Source organism: Oncorhynchus tshawytscha, linkage group LG19 (assembly GCF_018296145.1).
Source record: "Oncorhynchus tshawytscha isolate Ot180627B linkage group LG19, Otsh_v2.0, whole genome shotgun sequence".
Lineage (NCBI taxonomy): Eukaryota > Metazoa > Chordata > Actinopteri > Salmoniformes > Salmonidae > Oncorhynchus > Oncorhynchus tshawytscha.
In genome coordinates, this window is record NC_056447.1 from 55514118 (window position 1) to 55536954 (window position 22837).

At 49.5% G+C, this 22837-nt stretch overlaps 1 protein-coding gene across 1 annotated transcript in view; it reads left to right on the top strand.

Annotated features, from left to right (window-relative positions):
* Positions 1-22837, top strand: part of myo5c (myosin VC) — a 55479-nt gene that overhangs the window by 3141 nt on the left and 29501 nt on the right. Inside the window, exons 3-19 of the mRNA XM_042301191.1 lie at positions 1063-1234; positions 1840-1984; positions 3466-3622; positions 4462-4605; positions 4838-4919; positions 6939-7046; positions 8656-8762; positions 10945-11210; positions 11960-12041; positions 12216-12356; positions 16554-16676; positions 16939-17022; positions 19394-19525; positions 19760-19857; positions 20327-20413; positions 20652-20763; positions 21045-21256. Coding sequence (XP_042157125.1) covers positions 1063-1234; positions 1840-1984; positions 3466-3622; positions 4462-4605; positions 4838-4919; positions 6939-7046; positions 8656-8762; positions 10945-11210; positions 11960-12041; positions 12216-12356; positions 16554-16676; positions 16939-17022; positions 19394-19525; positions 19760-19857; positions 20327-20413; positions 20652-20763; positions 21045-21256 — 2252 coding nt within the window. The remainder of the gene's footprint in view (positions 1-1062; positions 1235-1839; positions 1985-3465; positions 3623-4461; positions 4606-4837; positions 4920-6938; positions 7047-8655; positions 8763-10944; positions 11211-11959; positions 12042-12215; positions 12357-16553; positions 16677-16938; positions 17023-19393; positions 19526-19759; positions 19858-20326; positions 20414-20651; positions 20764-21044; positions 21257-22837) is intronic.

A 22837-nucleotide genomic window follows, 5' to 3' on the forward strand; every position in this document is an offset into this window, starting at 1 on the left:
ACTATAGACCACAATACTCTGTACTGTACTGTATGGGCAATTTCAGTTTGAATGACAGTGTAACAGTATAACTTTAGACCGTCCCCTCGCCCATACCCGGGCGCAGGACTGGGACATGTACGGCAGGACTGGGACATGTACGGCAGGACTGGGACATGTACGGCAGGACTGGGACATGTACGGCAGGACTGGGACATGTACGGCAGGACTGGGACATGTACGGCAGGACTGGGACATGTACGGCAGGACTGGGACATGTACGGCAGGACTGGGACAGGACTGGGACATGTACGGGACTGGGACATGGAGGACTGGGACATGTACGGCAGGACTGGGACATGTACGGCAGGACTGGGACATGGGCAGGACTGGGACATGTACGGCAGGACTGGGACATGTACGGCAGGACTGGGACATGTACGGCAGGACTGGGACATGTACGGCAGGACTGGGACATGTACGGCAGGACTGGGACATGTACGGCAGGACTGGGACATGTACGGCAGGACTGGGACATGTACGGCAGGACTGGGACATGTACAGGACTGGGACATGTACGGCAGGACTGGGGCAGGACTGGGACATGTACGGCAGGACTGGGGCAGGACTGGGACATGTACGGCAGGACTGGGGCAGGACTGGGACATGTACGGCAGGACTGGGCAGGACTGGGACATGTACGGCAGGACTGGGACATGTACGGCAGGACTGGGGCAGGACTGGGACATGTACGGCAGGACTGGGGCAGGACTGGGACATGTGCGGCAGGACTGGGGCAGGACTGGGACATGTGCGGCAGGACTGGGACATGTGCGGCAGGACTGGGACATGTGCGGCAGGACTGGGACATGTAGGACTGGGACATGTACGGCAGGACTGGGGCAGGACTGGGGCAGGTACGGCAGGACTGGGGCAGGTAAATCATACAACATACTTTTAATGTTGAGATTCTGTATTGAGTATGCTTTGTAGACCAGGACTAGGTTTACTATACTCTGTGTCCTGGAAACTGGCCACAAGAGGCTTTGAATCACCAACATCACACTGTTATTCCCCCTGTAGGAGATGCTGTACTCCCTGGACACATCCAGTCCTCAGCTCCCTCACCTCCGCAACCCTGATATCCTGGTGGGGGAGAATGACCTGACAGCTCTCAGCTACCTCCACGAACCAGCAGTTCTACACAACCTCAAAGTGCGTTTCGTGGAGTCCAAGATCATCTACACCTACTGCGGTAAAGAAACACTCACACTCCATCTACACCTACTGCGGTAAAGACACACTAAATCTACACCTACTGCAGTAAAGAAACACTCCCAAGTCCATCTACACCTACTGTGGTAAAGACACACTCACACTCCATCTACACCTACTGCGGTAAAGAAACACTCACACTCCATCTACACCTACTGTGGTAAAGAAACACTCCCACTCCATCTACACCTACTGCGGTAAAGAAACACTCCCAAGTCCATCTACACCTACTGCGGTAAAGACACACTCACACTCCATCTACACCTACTGCGGTAAAGAAACACTCACACTCCATCTACACCTACTGCGGTACTAAAGGAAATACTTCCCCGGCTGTCTTAATGGGATGTCTTTTGTTTTACTGTTCGTTTATCGGCTGGATGGAAGGTGAAAGTTCATGTCTGAGTGACGAGTTGTTGCTTTATGTTTGTATAAAATGTAGGAGATGAGAAAAATAATATTCACAGGGCAATACATCTATTTATTATTATTTTTTATTCTATATTAGAAGCTTACTATGTGAAAAGAAATAGGATAACTCTGACTGTGCTGTACGTCTTGATGGTTTCCTTCACTCCCTATCAGGAATCATCCTGGTGGCCGTCAACCCATACAAGCAGCTTCACATCTATGGAGATGCAGTCATCCACGCCTACAGTGGACAGAACATGGGCGATATGGATCCTCACATCTTCGCTGTGGCAGAGGAGGCTTATAAACAGATGGCCAGGTAAAAGTTAGACGGGCCGTCCCCGGGAGAGGGGCTGGTTTTGTGGTAGTAATGCCGCCCCCCCCCCCTCCCGGACCAACGCTATGCTCCTGGAGACAATGGTTCAATCCCTGAGTTGTCCCCCCCCACCAACTTCCTATTCTATAGCCTTTAATCTATATTTCCGTCATACATTTTAGCCTTTTAGGCCAATCTGTCAGTATAACTTCTTGGAAATAAGCTCACCTGTCAAATGTTCAAAGAATGTGAAATATGCAGTATTCCTACGCAGATATAAACTCAGCAAAAATAAATAAATGTCCTCTTACTGTCAACTGCGTTTATTTTCAGCAAACTTAACATGTGTAAATATTTGTATGAACATAACACGATTCAACAACTGAGACATAAACTGAACAAGTTTCACAGACATGTGTCTAACAGAAATGGAATAATGTGTTCTTGAACAAATGAGGGGGTCAAAATCAAAAGTAACAGTCAGTATCTGGTGTGGCCACCAGCTGCATTAAGTACCTCAGTGCATCTCCTCATGGACTGCACCAGATTTGCCAGTTCTTGCTATGAGATGTTACCCCACTCTTCCACCAAGGCACCTGTAAGTTCCCAGACATTTCTGGGGGGAATGGCCCTAGCCCTCACCCTCTGATCCAACAGGTCCCAGATGTGCTCAATGGGATTGAGATCCGGGCTCTTCGCTGGCCATGGCAGAACACTGACATTCCTGTCTTGCAGGAAATCATGCACAGAACGAGCAGTATGGCTGGTGGCATTGTCATGCTAGAGGGTCATGTCAGGATGAGCCTGCAGGAAGGGTACCACATGAGGGAGGAGGATGTCTTCCCTGTAATGCACAGCATTGAGATTACCTGCAATGACAACCTCTGTCCGATGATGCTGTGACACACCGCCCCAGACCTTGACGGACCTTCCACCTCCATGTTGCTATCCTGTACCTGTCCTGCAGGTGTGATGTTCGGATGTACCGATCCTGTGCAGGTGTTGTTACACGTGGTCTGCCACTACGAGGATGATCCCTGTAGCGCTGTCTCGGGCGTCTCACAGTACGAACATTGCAATTTATTGCCCTGGCCACATCTGCAGTCCTCGTGCCTCCTTACAGCATGCCTAAGGCACGTTCATGCAGATGAACAGGGACCCTGGGCATCTTTCTTTTGGTGTTTTTCAGAGTCAGTAGAAAGGCCTCTTTAGTGTCCTACGTTTTCATAACTGTGACCTTAAATGCCTACCGTCTGTAAACTGTTAGTGTCTTAACGACCGTTCCACAGGTGCATGTTCATTAATTGTTTATGGTTCATTGAACAACCATGGGTAACCAGTGTTTAAAACCCTTTTACAATGAAGATCTGTGAAGTTTTTTTTAGATTTTTAGGAATTACCTTTGAAAGACGGGGTCCTGAAAAAGGGACGTTTCTCTTGTTTTTTTTTTGATGAGATATACATTTTATTTCCTTTTTTCTCAGGAACAATAAGAACCAGTCTATCATAGTGAGTGGTGAGTCTGGAGCTGGCAAGACCGTGTCTGCTAGATATGCCATGAGGTACTTCGCTATGGTCAGCAAGTCTGGCAGCAAAACACACGTGGAAGACAAGGTTCTGGCATCCAACCCAATAACTGAGGTGTGTTTTTAAATACATGTGTCCTAGCAGGGAATGGTCATTACATGTAGCATCATAATATGTGAAGGAGTAATTTGATGTAATCTGTTCCATTTATGCTTTTAAGGCCCCACAGTGTGATCCACGTGATAATCTGTAGGTAAAGGCCCCACAGTGTGATCCACGCGATAATCTGTAGGTAAAGGCCCCACAGTGTGAAAGACTCATGATAATCTGTAGGTAAAGGCCCCACAGTGTGATCCACGTGATAATCTGTAGGTAAAGGCCCCACAGTGTGATCCACGTGATAATCTGTAGGTAAAGGCCCCACAGTGTGATCCACGTGATAATCTGTAGGTAAAGGCCCCACAGTGTGAAAGACTCATGATAATCTGTAGGTAAAGGCCCCACAGTGTGATCCACGTGATAATCTGTAGGTAAAGGCCCCACAGTGTGATCCACGTGATAATCTGTAGGTAAAGGCCCCACAGTGTGATCCACGTGATAATCTGTAGGTAAAGGCCCCACAGTGTGAAAGACTCATGATAATCTGTAGGTAAAGGCCCCACAGTGTGATCCACGTGATAATCTGTAGGTAAAGGCCCCACAGTGTGAAAGACTCATGATAATCTGTAGGTAAAGGCCCCACAGTGTGAGAGACTCATGATAATCTGTAGGTAAAGGCCCCACAGTGTGATCCACGTGATAGTCCAATGTGCCACGGTGTTCCAGGCACAGATTGGCCTCACCAGCCACCGTACTTCTGATACATCTTAATGATACAATCTACAATGTGTTTTGATTAAGCATCAACTATGATGGACAAACTTGTAATGCAAGTTTTTTTTGTGTGTGTCAAGGCTATAGGAAATGCCAAGACGACCAGGAACGACAACAGCAGTCGCTTTGGGAAGTACACAGAGATCAGCTTCGACAGGAGATATCAGATCATCGGGGCCAACATGAGGACATATCTCCTGGAGAAATCTAGAGTGGTTTCCCAGGTCATACATCACATACTTGATTCTCAGATTTGATATGTGGTGTGTAAGGTAGCCTAGCTACTGTATAGTTGAGTCATGTTTACCGTTTGGAAGGCTTCAGTGAGCCACTGCTAGCCTGGTTCCAGATCTGTTTGTGTTGTCTTGCCAACTCCTTGCCATGACAACGACCAACACGAACAGATCTTAATCGTTGCATGTCTTTTAGACAGTGATGCTCTCTCTTTCTCTTCAGTCCGAGAGCGAGAGAAACTACCACATCTTCTACCAGATGTGTGCCTGTGCAGACCAGCCTGAGTTCAAGAGCCTGAGACTGTGTGAGTGACGGACATTTCTTTCACCTGTAATTCTTCAGTTGTCTCCATTGAGATATAAAAAAAATAACAATTTTTTTTATTTAGCAAGAGAGACCTGTTAAACCCCTGGGGCTTGGCAGTTCTGCTACTGTAGATGGACGATACGGCCCCTAGAGAGAGAGGGACGATACGGCCCCTAGAGAGAGAGGGACGATACGGCCCCTAGAGAGAGAGGGACGATACGGCCCCTAGAGAGAGAGGGACGATACGGCCCCTAGAGAGAGAGGGGACGATACGGCCCCTAGAGAGAGAGGGGACGATACGGCCCCTAGAGAGAGAGGGGGACGATACGGCCCCTAGAGAGAGAGGGGGACGATACGGCCCCTAGAGAGAGAGGGGACGATACGGCCCCTAGAGAGAGAGGGACGATACGGCCCCTAGAGAGAGAGGGACGATACGGCCCCTAGAGGGACGATACGGCCCCTAGAGAGAGGGACGATACGGCCCCTAGAGAGAGAGGGGGACGATACGGCCCCTAGAGAGAGAGGGGACGATACGGCCCCTAGAGAGAGAGAGGGACGATACGGCCCCTAGAGAGAGAGGGGGACGATACGGCCCCTAGAGAGAGAGGGGGACGATACGGCCCCTAGAGAGAGAGGGGGACGATACGGCCCCTAGAGAGAGGGGGGGACGATACGGCCCCTAGAGAGAGAGGGGGACGATACGGCCCCTAGAGAGAGAGGGGACGATGGCCCCTAGAGAGAGAGAGGGGGACGATACGGCCCCTAGAGAGAGAGGGGGGACGATACGGCCCCTAGAGAGAGAGGGGACGATACGGCCCCTAGAGAGAGAGGGGAGGCCCCTAGAGGGGGGGACGATACGGCCCCTAGAGAGAGAGGGGACGATACGGCCCCTAGAGAGAGAGGGGGACGATACGGCCCCTAGAGAGAGAGGGGGACGATACGGCCCCTAGAGAGAGAGGGGGGACGATACGGCCCCTAGAGAGAGGGGGGACGATACGGCCCCTAGAGAGAGAGGGGGACCCGGCCCCTAGAGAGAGAGGGGGACGATACGGCCCCTAGAGAGAGAGGGGGACGATACGGCCCCTAGAGAGAGAGGGGGACGATACGGCCCCTAGAGAGAGAGGGGGACGATACGGCCCCTAGAGAGAGAGAGGGGGACGATACGGCCCCTAGAGAGAGAGAGGGGGGACGATACGGCCCCTAGAGAGAGAGAGGGGGGACGATACGGCCCCTAGAGAGAGAGAGGGGACGATACGGCCCCTAGAGAGAGAGAGGGGGGACGATACGGCCCCTAGAGAGAGAGAGAGGGGGACGATACGGCCCCTAGAGAGAGAGAGAGGGGGACGATACGCCCCGAGAGAGAGAGAGAGGGGACGATACGGCCCCTAGAGAGAGAGGGGGGACGATACGGCCCCTAGAGAGAGGGGGACGATACGGCCCCTAGAGAGAGGGGACGATACGGCCCCTAGAGAGAGGGGGACGATACGGCCCCTAGAGAGAAGGGGGACGATACGGCCCCTAGAGAGAGAGAGGGGGGGACGATACGGCCCCTAGAGAGAGAGAGGGGGGGACGATACGGCCCCTAGAGAGAGAGAGGGGGACGATACGGCCCCTAGAGAGAGAGAGAGGGGGACGATACGGCCCCTAGAGAGAGAGAGGGGGACGATACGGCCCCGAGAGAGAGAGAGAGGGGACGATACGCCCCCGAGAGAGAGAGAGGGGGACGATACGGCCCCTAGAGAGAGAGAGAGGGGGACGATACGGCCCCTAGAGAGAGAGAGAGGGGGACGATACGGCCTCTGACTAGGCCATGAAAGTCATCATTTCAATTATTATTATTATTATTAATTATTTATTTATTTATTTATTTATTTGTCTATCACCGTTACTCAACCAGATGAGTCAGTAGTTACACTGACATCCTGACAACAGATTAAATAATGTAGGCTCCTGTAGTGTATGGGGTAGGTCAATAACGTGCTAATGGACGTGTGTCTGTGTGCTTGTCTGTCTCCAGTGAGGGCAGATGAGTTCAGGTACACCAGTATGGGAGGGGAGACTGCTATCGAGGGCGTGGACGATAGGAAGGACATGGAGGAGACACGCAGGACCTTCTCTCTGTTGGGTGAGAGACATCGCTCTTTTCTGTCGCTCTGCAGGCCGACGTCGCGCTGTTTGCCACTCTGTAGGCCGACGTCGCTCTGTAGGTCAACGTCGCTCTGTAGGTCAACGTCACTCTGTAGGTCAACGTCACTCTGTAGGTCAACTTACTGCTCAGATCAACATGTACTGTTATCAGACATTTGTTTGATGACCATGCATTTGTAGTTGGGGACCTAATATTGCAGAATATTTTGCTTGCAGGGATCGTGGTTCTTTACTTAATAAATTAAGTTGACTGAACGGATTGTAAGTGTCTCTGGATAAGAGCGGATATTAAATTACTAAAATATCAATTGATTTCTTTAACTCGCTATTCACCTAGGTATGTCTGCAGAATGCAGTGTTATTCCCCTGTCTTATGTATGGGTTATGAAGTCCTTATGTAGGTATGTCTGCAGGATGCAGTGTTATTCCCCTGTCTTATGTATGGGTTATGAAGTCCTTATGTAGGTATGTCTGCAGGATGCAGTGTTATTCCCCTGTCTTATGTATGGGTTATGTATTGGTTATGAAGTCCTTTATGTAGGTATGTCTGCAGGATGCAGTGTTATTCCCCTGTCTTATGTATGGGTTATGAAGTCCTTATGTAGGTATGTCTGCAGGATGCAGTGTTATTCCCCTGTCTTATGTATGGGTTATGAAGTCCTTATGTAGGTATGTCTGCAGGATGCAGTGTTATTCCCCTGTCTTATGTATGGGTTATGTATTGGTTATGAAGTCCTTTATGTAGGTATGTCTGCAGAATGCAGTGTTATTCCCCTGTCTTATGTATGGGTTATGAAGTCCTTTATGTAGGTATGTCTGCAGAATGCAGTGTTATTCCCCTGTCTTATGTATTGGTTATGAAGTCCTTTATGTAGGTATGTCTGCAGAATGCAGTGTTATTCCCCTGTCTTATGTATTGGTTATGAAGTCCTTATGTAGGTATGTCTGCAGGATGCAGTGTTATTCCCCTGTCTTATGTATGGGTTATGAAGTCCTTATGTAGGTATGTCTGCAGGATGCAGTGTTATTCCCCTGTCTTATGTATGGGTTATGAAGTCCTTATGTAGGTATGTCTGCAGGATGCAGTGTTATTCCCCTGTCTTATGTATGGGTTATGAAGTCCTTATGTAGGTATGTCTGCAGGATGCAGTGTTATTCCCCTGTCTTATGTATGGGTTATGTATTGGTTATGAAGTCCTTTATGTAGGTATGTCTGCAGAATGCAGTGTTATTCCCCTGTCTTATGTATTGGTTATGAAGTCCTTTATGTAGGTATGTCTGCAGAATGCAGTGTTATTCCCCTGTCTTATGTATTGGTTATGAAGTCCTTTATGTAGGTATGTCTGCAGGATGCAGTGTTATTCCCCTGTCTTATGTATGGGTTATGAAGTCCTTTATGTAGGTATGTCTGCAGAATGCAGTGTTATTCCCCTGTCTTATGTATTGGTTATGAAGTCCTTTATGTAGGTATGTCTGCAGAATGCAGTGTTATTCCCCTGTCTTATGTATGGGTTATGAAGTCCTTATGTAGGTATGTCTGCAGGATGCAGTGTTATTCTCCTGACTGTCCTCTGTCCTCCCTGTAGGGTTAACCAAGGACTTCCAGGCTGATGTGTTCAAGGTGCTGGCTGGGATTCTACACCTGGGAAATGTAGAGATCAGAAACGTTGGATCAGACAGGTCATCAATTAGTGTAAGTCTAACTTACGTTTCTCCCGGGAAAACATTGGCTTGATATGTGTATGTGCCAGTGGAAATCCAGCCCGGTGTGAACCCTTTATACCGGTGGTCACCAACCGGTCGATCACCGTCGCCTTCTTGATCTCCAAGGCATTTCTAGTCGATCCCAAAAAAAATAGAACGATAAATCCTTGTGTTTGTATTTTTTAATTAGTCTCGCCCCAGGTGGGCAAACTGTTGCCATTTCATGTGCCTGAAGGAGCAAACTCTGCCTTCCTGGTGGGCCTGGAGAGGAAATCAAGTGCACTATGCTTACCGCCGGCCAATCAGAATGCTCAGATGACTGCGTGTCTGCAGTAGCGTAGCAGGCAGTAAAGATAGATACTTTCATGTTCTTCCTGTTCCCAGTCAGCGCTACAACAAGCACTGCAGCAGTAATGAATGAGGAGGAAAGTGTATCTATAGGCATGTGTTGTTGTTAGTGGCTTGGGGGCTTTTAATATCAAGGAATATTTAACTTTCTCTGTTCATAGGAGTAACAACATGAATTTGTGCATGAGGCAGAAATAATGCGGTGCGACTCGAGTTTCGCCATCAGCTGGAAGACGGTGTCTCTTTTTGGTCAGAGTCAGTGGAGGAAAGGGAGAGCGGAGGGATGTAGAGAGACGGACCCTCAGTCTGCTACTCTCTCCCTCTGCAGAGACAGACCCTCAGTCTGCCGCTCTCTCCCTCAGTCTGCCGCTCTCTCACTCAGTCTGCCGCTCTCTCACTCAGTCTGCCGCTCTCTCCCTCAGTCTGCCGCTCTCTCCCTCAGTCTGCCGCTCTCTCCCTCAGTCTGCCGCTCTCTCCCTCAGTCTGCCGCTCTCTCCCTCAGTCTGCCGCTCTCTCCCTCAGTCTGCCGCTCTCTCCCTCAGTCTGCCGCTCCCTCCCTCAGTCTGCCGCTCTCTCCCTCAGTCTGCCGCTCTCTCCCTCAGTCTGCCGCTCTCTCCCTCAGTCTGCCGCTCTCTCCCTCAGTCTGCCGCTCTCTCCCTCAGTCTGCCGCTCTCTCCCTCAGTCTGCCGCTCTCTCCCTCAGTCTGCCGCTCTCTCCCTCAGTCTGCCGCTCTCTCCCTCAGTCTGCCGCTCTCTCCCTCAGTCTGCCGCTCTCTCCCTCTGTTGAGACGGACCCTCAGATGCAGGCACCATCAGCCTAGTCAAATAAAAAGCTAATTATTTTTAATGTCTGCTCACTCAGCTGTGCCTCACAAGTAATACAACAACAAATCTATTACTGGTGTGATCATATATCCTACCTCAACATTTCGAAATATAATTGGGGAAAAATGTCCCGAACAACAATGCATTGGTAAATTCAAGCAAAGCCAGTATGTGGTGTTAATGTATTGAGCCTATAGCTTCCTGCACAAACCTCATTGCTACAGAACGGTTTTTAATTGGTTAATTTTTCATAGGCTTACATTTACAAGTCATGTTAATAAACAAAATCAGAGCGGTAGACCTCAGCTTGCATTTTGACTCAAAGTGATCTTGACTCAAAGGTTGATGACCACCTACAAATATCAAGGACATTCTTTATTAGCAACTGAAAACCAACCCTCTCCCTCCCTCCCTCCCTTCCTCTCCATCTCTCCCTTCCCTCCCCTCCCTTTCCTGCCCTCCCTTCCTCTCCATCTCTCCATCTCCCCTTCCCTCCCCTCCCTCCCTTCCTCTCCATCTCTCCCTCCCCTCCCTTTCCTGCCCTCCCTCCCTTCCTCTCCATCTCTCCCTCCCCTCCCTTTCCTGCCCTCCCTCCCTTCCTCTCCATCTCTCCCTCCCCTCCCTTTCCTGCCCTCCCTCCCTCCCTTCCTCTCCATCTCTCCCTCCCCTCCCTTTCCTGCCCTTCCTCTCCATCTCTCCCTTCCCTCCCCTCCCTTTCCTGCCCTTCCTCTCCATCTCTCCCTTCCCTCCCTTCCTCCCTTTCCTGCCCTTCCTCTCCATCCCTCTTCCCCCCACTCCCTCCCTCCCTCCATCCCTCCTCCCTCCCCTCCCTCCCCTCCCTCCCTCCCCTCTGCATCCCTCCCTCTCTCCCCCTTCCCACCCTCCCTCCCCTCTCGCACCCTCCCTCCCCTCTCGCACCCTCCCTCCCCTCCATCACTCCCTCCTCTCCATCACTCCCTCCTCTCCATCACTCCCTCCCTCTCTCCCTCCCCCCTCCAGTCCAGTGATCCCCACATAGCAGCCTTTTGCGACCTTCTCAGGGTCAGTCCTGACGGTGTTACCCGTTGGCTGTGCCACCGCCGGTTCGTCATGGTGGCAGAGACGGTGGTGAAGCCGGTAACCAGCAAGCGGGCGGTGAACGCCAGAGACGCCCTCGCCAAGCAGATCTACGCCCACCTGTTCGACTGCGTCATCCAGAAGATCAACGCAGCGCTGCAGGTCCCGGGGAAACAGCACTCCTTCATAGGTGTCCTGGATATCTATGGGTAATGTGTGAATACGTGACAACGGCGTCGTTTTAGCAGACGCTTTTATTCACAACGATATTTTAAGTACATTCAACTAAAGTGAGATAAATCGACCACGAGCAATATCACGATCGTTTTAAAACCTTCTTCAAAAATACATTTGTGTCGGTTATGTTAACAGTAGGATAGTTGTACTGTATATTAACTGTAGGATAGTTGTACTGCATAGTTGTACTGTATATTAACTGTAGGATAGTTGTACTGCATAGTTGTACTATATATTAACTGTAGGATAGTTGTACTATATATTAACTGTAGGATAGTTGTACTGTATATTAACTGTAGGATAGTTGTACTGTATATTAACTGTAGGATAGTTGTAATGCATAGTTGTACTGTATATTAACTGTAGGATAGTTGTACTGCATAGTTGTACTATATATTAACTGTAGGATAGTTGTACTGTATATTAACTGTAGGATAGTTGTACTGCATAGTGTACTGTATATTAACTGTAGGATAGTTGTACTGTATATTAACTGTAGGATAGTTGTACTGCATAGTGTACTGTATATTAACTGTAGGATAGTTGTACTGCATATTATCTGTAGGATAGTTGTACTGCATAGTGTACTGTATATTAACTGTAGGATAGTTGTACTGCATAGTGTACTGTATATTAACTGTAGGATAGTTGTACTGCATAGTGTATTCATCATCATATGTTATTTTCACTCCATTTTGGCACCTCTTTCCTCTTTTTCCAGCTTTGAAACATTTGACATCAACAGTTTTGAACAGTTTTGCATCAACTACGCCAACGAGAAACTGCAACAACAGTTCAACTTGGTATGTATTCTCTAGTGACACGGACTCCAGTAGCTACAGCCACTCGAGATGTGGTATTGGGTTCTGGGATTACGAATTCTGCAATGTCTCAATTGTGGTGAAAGCAATACACTTGTTTCACTGAAAGGTTGTAACAACTAAGATGTATTTAGTTTCTGCTGTTTCCTGTATCAGCATGTGTTCAAGTTGGAGCAGGAGGAGTACATGAAGGAGGATATTCCCTGGACTCTGATAGACTTCTATGACAATCAGCCGGTCATTGACCTGATTGAAGCTAAGATGGGCATCCTGGACCTTCTAGATGAAGAATGTCTGGTGAGACCAATTGATGTATTTAACAAGGATGTGTATAGTTTTGTTTTGTATGACAGGACAGTGTGAAATATAAAATGGATAATTAACTTGGGTCTCTATGCGTTGTGTGGAAAATAAATGAACGACGTGGAAGGTGTGTTCCACGACGCGCTTAGTGGAGTAGGGAAAACTGACCTTCCATGGAGTGGCATTATTTTCCCACAGAACGAATAGAGCCCCGAGTTGATTATCCCTTTAATACCATGGCTATAATTAAACACATTTACCTCTAGAAATATGTTAATTTGCAGGTAGAAATGTGTTCAACAGCCACTGAAGTAGCTAGCATGTTTACTAGATAGCTACAGTAGTTGCCGTGGTAACCAAACAGACTTGCTAGCTCAGCTAACCAAACCATCAGTCCTAGCTTACCGTTATAAAAATCTAAGTCAACAAAAAATGTTTTCAGTTCGACTTTTACTTTCAAAAGCAGCTCAAACATAGGACATGTGAGAATGAACTAAAGCCATTTAATTCTACCTTGTAAATATCACATTTGATTTGTCACATACACGTGTTAAGCAGATGTTATTGTGGGTGCAGCAAAATGCTTGTGTTTCTAGCTCCAACAGTGCAGTAATATCTAACAAGTAATATCAAACGATGCACACAATCTAAAGTAAAGGAATGGAATTAAGAATATATAAATATTTGGATGAGCAATGTCAGAGTGGCATAGACTAAGATACAGTAGTATTGAAAACAGTATATACATATGAGATGAGTAGCAGTATGGAAACATTATTAAAGGGACCAGTGATTTCAAGTCCATGTATATTGGGCAGCAGCCTCTAATGTGCTAGTGATGGCTGTTTAACAGTCTGATGGCCTTGAGATAGAAGCTGTTTTTCAGTCTCTCGGTCCCTGCTTTGATGCACCTGTACTGACCTCGCCTTCTGGATGATAGCGGGGTGAACAGAACGTGGCTCGGGTGGTTGATGTCCTTGATGATCTTTTTGCTGATCTTTTTCCTGTGACATCGGGTGGTGTTGGTGTCCTGGAGTGCTGGTAGTTTGCCCCCGGTGATGCGTTGTGCACCACCCTCTGCAGAGCCCTGCGGTTGCGGGCGGTTGCCGTACCAGGCGGTGATGCACCACCTTCTGGAGAGCCCTGCGGTTGCGGGCGGTGTAGTTGCCGTACCAGGCGGTGATGCGTTGTGCACCACCCTCTGCAGAGCCCTGCGGTTGCGGGCGGTGTAGTTGCCGTACCAGGCGGTGATGCGTTGTGCACCACCCTCTGCAGAGCCCTGCGGTTGCGGGCGGTGTAGTTGCCGTACCAGGCGGGCGGTGTGATGCGTTGTGCACCACCCTCTGCAGAGCCCTGCGGTTGCGGGCGGTGTAGTTGCCGTACCAGGCGGTGATGCGTTGTGCACCACCCTCTGCAGAGCCCTGCGGTTGCGGGCGGTGTAGTTGCCGTACCAGGCGGTGATGCGTTGTGCACCACCCTCTGCAGAGCCCTGCGGTTGCGGGCGGTGTAGTTGCCGTACCAGGCGGTGATGCGTTGTGCACCACCCTCTGCAGAGCCCTGCGGTTGCGGGCGGTGTAGTTGCCGTACCAGGCGGTGATGCGTTGTGCACCACCCTCTGCAGAGCCCTGCGGTTGCGGGCGGCGTAGTTGGGCGGTGATGCGTTGTGCACCACCCTCTGCAGAGCCCTGCGGTTGCGGGCGGCGTAGTTGCCGTACCAGGCGGTGATGCGTTGTGCACCACCCTCTGCAGAGCCCTGCGGTTGCGGGCGGCGCCGGGGCGGTGATGCGTTGTGCACCACCCTCTGCAGAGCCCTGCGGTTGCGGGCGGCGTAGTTGCCGTACCAGGCGGTGATGCCCACCCTCTGGCCCTGCGGTGATGCCGTACCAGGCGGTGATGCGTTGTGCACCACCCTCTGCAGAGCCCTGCGGTTGCGGGCGGCGTAGTTGCCGGGCGGTGATGCGTTGTGCACCACCCTCTGCAGAGCCCTGCGGTTGCGGGCGGCGGTGCGGTGATGCGTTGTGCACCACCCTCTGCAGAGCCCTGCGGTTGCGGGCGGTGTAGTTGCCGTACCAGGCGGTGATGCGTTGTGCACCACCCTCTGCAGAGCCAGGCGGTGATGCGTTGTGCACCACCTCACCTGCAGAGCCCTGCGGTTGCGGGCGTAGTTGCCGTAGGCTGCGGTTGCGGGCGGTGTAGTTGCCGTACCAGGCGGTGATGCGTTGTGCACCACCCTCTGCAGAGCCCTGCACCACCAGGCGGTGATGCTGTGCACCACCCCTGCAGAGCCCTGCGGGCGGGCGGTAGTTGCCGTACCAGGCGGTGATGCGTTGTGCACCACCCTCTGCAGAGCCCTGCGGTTGCGGGCGGTGTAGTTGCCGTACCAGGCGGTGATGCGGCCCGACAGGATCTTCTCGATTTGTAAATGCTCACCACCTGGGGGCGGCCCGTCAGGAAGTCCAGGACCCAGTTGCACAGGGCGGGGTTCAGACCCAGGATCTCCAGCTTAATGATGAGCTTGGAGGGTACTATGGTGTTGAATGCTGAGCTATAGTCAATCAACAGCATTATTACATAGGTATTCCTCTTGTCCAGATGGGATAGGGCAGTGCGATGTCGATTGTATAGTCTGTGGATCTATTGGGGCAGTAAGCAAATTGGAGTGGGTCTAGGGTGTCAGGTAGGGTGGAGGTGATATGATCCTTGACTAGTCTCTCAAAGCACTTCATGATGACAGAAGTGAGAGCTACGGGGCGATAGTCATTTAGTTCTTTGATACAGGAACAGTGGTGGCCATCTTGAAGCATGTGGGGACAGCAGACTGGGATAGGGAGAGAGGGAATATGTCCGTAAACACGCCAGCCAGCTGGTCTGCGCATGCTCTGAGGACGTGGCTAGGGATGCCGTCTGGGCCAGCCTTGCGAGGGTTAACATCTTTAAATGTCTTACTCACATCTGCCACAGTCCTTGGGAGCGGGCCGCGTCGGTGGCACTGTGTTATCCTCAAAGCGGGCGAAGAAGGCGTTTAGCTTGTCCGGAAGCAAGACGTCGATGTCCTCGACGTGGCTGGTTTTCTCTTTGTAGTCCGTGATTGTCTATAGACCTTGCCACATACGTCTCGTGTCTGAGTCGTTGAATTGCGACTCTACTTTGTCTCTGTACTGACGTTTTGTCTGTTAGACATGCCTTGCGGAGGGAATAACTACACTGTTTGTATTCAACCATATTCCCAGTCACCATGCCGTGGTCAAATGCGCTGGTTCGCGCTTTCAGTTTTGTGCGAATGTTGCCATGTATCCACGGTTTCTGTTTTAGGTAGGTTTTAATAGTCACAGTGGGTACAACATCTCCTATACACTTCCTGATAAACTCAGTCACCGTTTATCAGGAAGTGTATAGGAGATGTTGTACCCAATATACCATGCGTTATAGGGAAATTATGCACGCTCTAGAATGCCCTTCAAGCCAATCAGAAACAAGTATTCAACAATGCCATGGTATAATTAAGCAATAAAGAGTGAGGGGGTGTGGTATATGGCCAATATACCACATCTAAGGGATGTTCTTATGCACGACGTAATGTGGAGTGCCTGGACACAGCCCTTAGCAGTGGTATATTGGCCGTAAACCACAAACCCCCGAGGTGCCTTATTACTATTATAAACTGGTTACCAACGTCATTAGAGCAGTAAAACGAAATGTTTTGTTATACCTCGTGGTATACGGTCTGTTATTTTTATTGATCCTTTATTTAACTATAAAGGTATACCACAGCTGTCAGCCAATCAGCATTCAGGGCTGGAACCAGCCCGTTTTATAATGGATGATACATGGTGAAGGGAGGGATCGAGAGGGCAAAGTGGCTGAGGCTCCCCGTCGCCATGGATTTTATGTGACCCAGAGTCGGCAGCACTAGTCTGTGGCATATTGTTTTGTATTTCTAATACTGCATGTTCAATTTTTATCAATCTTTCTCTCTCTCTCTTTCTTTCTCTCTCTTTCTTTCTCTCTCTCTTTCTTTTTCTCTCTTTCTTTCTTTCTCTCTCTCTTTCTTTTTTCTCTCTTTCTCTCTCTTTCTTTCTTTTTCTCTCTTTCTTTCTCTCTTTCTTTTTCTCTTTCTCTCTATTTTTCTCTCTCTTTCTCTCTTTCTTTTTCTCTCTTTCTCTCTTTCTTTTTCTCTCTCTTTCTCTCCAGTTCCCCCAGGGTACAGATCAGAACTGGCTTCAGAAGCTGTATAACTACCTGGCTGACAACCCTCTGTTTGAGAAGCCCAGGATGTCTAACGAAGCCTTCATCATCCAACACTTTGCTGACAAGGTACAGTCACACTCCATGTCCCTTTTATATTACAGTGGAACTTAGCAGGGTTGGACTGAATTCCATTTCAACTCAGTCATTTCAGGAAGCAATTGGAATGTCAGTTTACTTCCTGAAGTGACTACATTTCAATGGAATTCACCTCTGCTCATTTTACATCCAATTTATTATGTTTTTATATATATATATATTTTTTGTGTTCACCAATTACATACCTCAAATCTGTGGCTTTGCTTTGAAAATCTGTGTTGTGCCAATACAGGTAGAATATCAGTGCTGGGGCTTTCTAGAGAAGAACAGAGACACCCTGTATGAAGAGCTGATAGACACCATGAGAACCAGTAAGGTATGGACCTCTCCTTCTCAGTGTGTTTCTTTAAGAGGCTCCTCTGTCCTCCACTCATTACCTGTATTAATGGCACCTGTTTGAACTTGTTATCGGTATAAAAGACACCTGTCCACAACCCCAAACAGTCACACTCCAAACTCACTATGGCCAAGACCAAAGAGCTGTCAAAGGACACCAGAAACAAAATTGTAGACCTGCACCTGGCTGGGAAGACTGAATCTGCAATAGGTAAGCAGCTTGGTTTGAAGAAATCAACTGTGGGAGCAATTATTAGGAAATGGAAGACATACAAGACCACTGATAATCTCCCTCGATCTGGGGCTCCACAAGATCTCACCCCGTGGGGTCAAAATGATCACAAGAACGATGAGCAAAAATCCCAGAACCACACGGGGGGCATAGTGAATGACCTGCAGAGAGCTGGGACCAAAGTAACAAAGCCTACCATCAGTAACACACTACGCCGCCAAGGACTCAAATCCTGCAGTGCCAGACGTGTCCCCCTGCTTAAGCCAGGACATGTCCAGGCCTGTCTGAAGTTTGCTAGAGAGCATTTGGATGATCCAGAAGAAGATTGGGAGAATGTCATATGGTCAGATGAAACCAAAATAGAACTTTTTGGTCAAACTCAACTCGTCGTGTTTGGAGGACAAAGAATGCTGAGTTGCATCCAAAGAACACTATACCTACTGTGAAGCATGGGGGTGGAAACATCATGCTTTGGGGCTGTTTTTCTGCAAAGGGACCAGGACGACTGATCCGTGTAAAGGGGGGCTCTATGTGATTTGAAAACCGGGGGGGTATTCAAGTTTATGGACTTCACATTTGAACTAAGAGCACTGGGTGAGCAAAGACCACAGTGGGCTTCTATTTTGAGCTAACAATAGCAGATCTAAGAGGGCAGTTGAAATTAATGGTTTCAAGATTACAACTGACAACACCCCCTGGCAGTACAGACAGCTGTACGATGATGACGCTTAGAGAGGATCGGAGGTATTACCTGAGTCAAGATCTTAAAGCAACCTGTAAATATGAAGAGGGTCCAGGTTCCTAGATGGTCTGGGTGGTGTCATGGTCCAGGTTCCTAGATGGTCTGGGTGGTGTCATGGTCCAGGCTCCTAGATGGTCTGGGTGGTGTCATGGTCCAGGCTCCTAGATGGTCTGGGTGGTGTCATGGTCCAGGTTCCTAGATGGTCTGGGTGGTGTCATGGTCCAGGCTCCTAGATGGTCTGGGTGGTGTCATGGTCCAGGCTCCTAGATGGTCTGGGTGGTGTCATGGTCCAGGCTCCTAGATGGTCTGGGTGGTGTCATGGTCCAGGCTCCTAGATGGTCTGGGTGGTGTCATGGTCCAGGCTCCTAGATGGTCTGGGTGGTGTCATGGTCCAGGCTCCTAGATGGTCTGGGTGGTGTCATGGTCCAGGCTCCTAGATGGTCTGGGTGGTGTCATGGTCCAGGCTCCTAGATGGTCTGGGTGGTGTCATGGTCCAGGCTCCTGGGTGGTGTCATGGTCCAGGCTCCTAGATGGTCTGGGTGGTGTCATGGTCCAGGCTCCTAGATGGTCTGGGTGGTGTCATGGTCCAGGCTCCTAGATGGTCTGGGTGGTGTCACGGTCCAGGCTCCTGGGTGGTGTCAGGTCCAGGCTCCTGGGTGGTGTCATGGTCCAGGCTCCTGGGTGGTGTCATGGTCCAGGCTCCTGGGTGGTGTCATGGTCCAGGCTCCTGGGTGGTGTCATGGGCCAGGCTCCTGGGTGGTGTCATGGGCCAGGCTCCTGGGTGGTGTCATGGTCCAGGCTCCTGGGTGGTGTCACGGTCCAGGCTCCTGGGTGGTGTCACTCCAGGCTCCTGGGTGGTGTCACGGTCCAGGCTCCTGGGTGGTGTCACGGTCCAGGCTCCTGGGTGGTGTCACGGTCCAGGCTCCTGGGTGGTGTCACGGTCCAGGCTCCTGGGTGGTGTCACGGTCCAGGCTCCTGGGTGGTGTCACGGTCCAGGCTCCTGGGTGGTCTTTTGTTTATAAAAATTTGCACACTCTACATACTAGTCTTATTACATGTTTGAAACATATCTTGTTTGAACCGAATGTAACCGATGTGAATTGGCTAGCTAGTTAGCAGTGGTGCACGCTAATAGTGTTTCAATCGGTGACGTCACTCGCTCTGAGACCTTGGAAGTAGTTGTTCCCCCTTTGCTCTGCAAGGGCCGAGGCTTTTGTGGCGCGATGGGTAACGATGCTTTGTGGGTGGCTGTTGTTGATGTGTGCAGAGGGTCCCCTGGTTCGAGCCCAGGTAGGGGCGAGGAGAGGGACGGAAGCTAAACTGTTACACATACTGGACTGTTATGTATGACTCATTCTATTCCCTGACACCTATCAGTTTCCTCTCCTGGCCAACTTCTTCCTGGAGGAGGAGCCAGGCGGAGTGGGCAGCAAAGGCATTAAAGTGAGGCCTGCCCGACCGGGGGTGAAGCCAACCAATAAGAATCTCAGGACCACCGTGGGGGAGAAGGTAGGTGACCAATCATGTTTACATCGCTTAGAAAAGAAACCAATAAACACAAATAGAATTACTATACTTGTCATTAAAACAACATATTGTACAGACTTTTTTTTTTAAATTGTCAAATGAAAGTCATTCAGCCGACCACCTTTTTTTGCGATTGGTATGTGTAATAGAGTTTGGACCGTGTGTGACAAGTCTGTCTGTATCCTCTCTATGTATGTGACACTGTTTTTCTTTCAGTTCCGCAGTTCTCTGTACCTGCTGATGGAGACGCTGAACGCCACCACTCCTCACTACGTACGCTGCATCAAGCCCAACGAGGAAAAGATGCCATTCGAGTAAGTAGGCCCGAGCACGGTACCTACTTGATACTCTACGTCCGTCGGGATGAGGTCATTAAAAACCGCAAACCATCTTCTGCTACTGTAGTCTGTGTTGTCACTGTGCCCTGTCCCATGAGAGATCAATCTCTTACGAGCTCTGGACTGTATTTGTAGTTTAATATTGCGTGTGTCTCGGGGGTGTTTCTCAATACGTCATCTTGATATCCCGGGGTGTTTCTCAATACGTCGTCTTGATATCCCGGAGTGTTTCTCAATACGTCGTCTTGATATCCCGGAGTGTTTCTCAATACGTCGTCTTGATATCCCGGAGTGTTTCTCAATACGTCGTCTTGATATCCCGGAGTGTTTCTCAATACGTCGTCTTGATATCCCGGAGTGTTTCTCAATACGTCGTCTTGATATCCCGGAGTGTTTCTCAATACGTCGTCTTGATATCCCGGAGTGTGTCTTTATGTCTCGTCAGGTATGACTCTAAGCGGGTGGTCCAGCAGCTGAGGGCGTGTGGAGTCCTGGAGACCATTCACATCAGCGCTCAGAGCTACCCCTCCAGGTGATCCTAAACCAGCATCCACCCCTCCATACTTCCAACAGTAACACAGCAGTGAAATCTACGGGCCAGTTTCCCCGAGTACAGATTCATCAGTCATGGACTAAAAACAACGCTCTTTTCTTTTTTTTTGAGAATCTTTGTTGAAAGTGCTTTTTAGTCCAGGACTTTTCTGTGTCCCGGGAAACGTCCTTACAAGCTTAACCTTTTGTATTAACTGAACTGTGTTCTGATTGGTCAGGTGGACCTACATAGAGTTCTACAGCCGGTACAGTATACTGATGAGCCAACAGGAGCTGGTTCTCACCGACAAGAAGCAGACTTGTAGGACCGTGCTGCAGAGGCTGATTCAGGTGAGGGTTGAACGTATACAGGAGATATGAGTCAAACCCCCCCCGTCCGTCCCCCCGTCCCCCTTGCTTGCTTTTTATAGCGCTCTTCTGATCTGTGTTCTTAACTTTTAGAATATTAGTTGAACGTCTCCCGTTGACATCGATGAAAAGGCAAGAGTTGTGCATGTGCTTTAAAACACAACGCTGAACTGTCTCCTTGGTGAATCTGTTGAGGCGTATATCCAGGTCGATCTGTTCTTTTTATATAGATCTCCTTTTTGCAAACCGCTTTCCCCTCCCAGGACTCCAACCAGTACAAGTTTGGCCGGACCAAGATCTTCTTCCGAGCGGGTCAGGTGGCGTACTTGGAGAAGTTGCGATTGGACCGTCTCCGAGGGGCGTGTGTGACCATCCAGAAGCATGTGAGGGGGTGGAGCCACAGGAGGACGTTCCTCCGTATGAGGGAGGCGGCCATCATCCTGCAACAGTACGTCCGCGGACAGAGACGGATACGGTGAGTGTCTTCACAACCACTACAACAGGTAGTAGACTGAGACAGAGACTGATACGGTGAGTGTCTTCACAACCACTACAACAGGCAGTAGACTGATACGGTGAGTGTCTTCACAACCACTACAACAGGCAGTAGACTGATACGGTGAGTGTCTTCACAACCACTACAACAGGCAGTAGACTGAGACAGAGACTGATACGGTGAGTGTCTTCACAACCACTACAACAGGCAGTAGACTGAGACAGAGACTGATACGGTGAGTGTCTTCACAACCACTACAACAGGCAGTAGACTGATACGGTGAGTGTCTTCACAACCGCTACAACAGGCAGTAGACTGAGACGGTGAGTGTCTTCACAACCACTACAACAGGCAGTAGACAGAGACTGAGACGGTGAGTGTCTTCACAACCACTACAACAGACAGTAGACTGATACGGTGAGTGTCTTCACAACCACTACAACAGACAGTAGCCTGAGACTGATACGGTGAGTGTCTTCACAACCACTACAACAGACAGTAGACTGATACGGTGAGTGTCTTCACAACCACTACAACAGACAGTAGACTGATACGGTGAGTGTCTTCACAACCACTACAACAGGCAGTAGACAGAGACTGATACGGTGAGTGTCTTCACAACCACTACAACAGGCAGTAGACAGAGACTGAGACGGTGAGTGTCTTCACAACCACTACAACAGACAGTAGACTGAGACGGTGAGTGTCTTCACAACCACTACAACAGACAGTAGACTGATACGGTGAGTGTCTTCACAACCACTACAACAGACAGTAGACTGAGACGGTGAGTGTCTTCACAACCACTACAACAGGCAGTAGACTGATACGGTGAGTGTCTTCACAACCACTACAACAGGCAGTAGACTGAGACAGAGACTGATACGGTGAGTGTCTTCACAACCACTACAACAGGCAGTAGACTGAGACAGAGACTGATACGGTGAGTGTCTTCACAACCACTACAACAGACAGTAGACTGATACGGTGAGTGTCTTCACAACCACTACAACAGGCAGTAGACTGAGACAGAGACTGATACGGTGAGTGTCTTCACAACCACTACAACAGGCAGTAGACTGATACGGTGAGTGTCTTCACAACCACTACAACAGGCAGTAGACTGATACGGTGAGTGTCTTCACAACCACTACAACAGGCAGTAGACTGATACGGTGAGTGTCTTCACAACCACTACAACAGGCAGTAGACTGAGACAGAGACTCTTCACAACCACTACAACAGAGACTGATACGGTGAGTGTCTTCACAACCACTACAACAGACAGTAGACTGAGACGGTGAGTGTCTTCACAACCACTACAACAGACAGTAGACTGATACGGTGAGTGTCTTCACAACCACTACAACAGGCAGTAGACTGAGACGGTGAGTGTCTTCACAACCACTACAACAGGCAGTAGACTGATACGGTGAGTGTCTTCACAACCACTACAACAGGCAGTAGACAGTAGACTGGCAGTAGACTGGTGAGTGTCTTCACAACCACTACAACAGGCAGTAGACTGATACGGTGAGTGTCTTCACAACCACTACAACA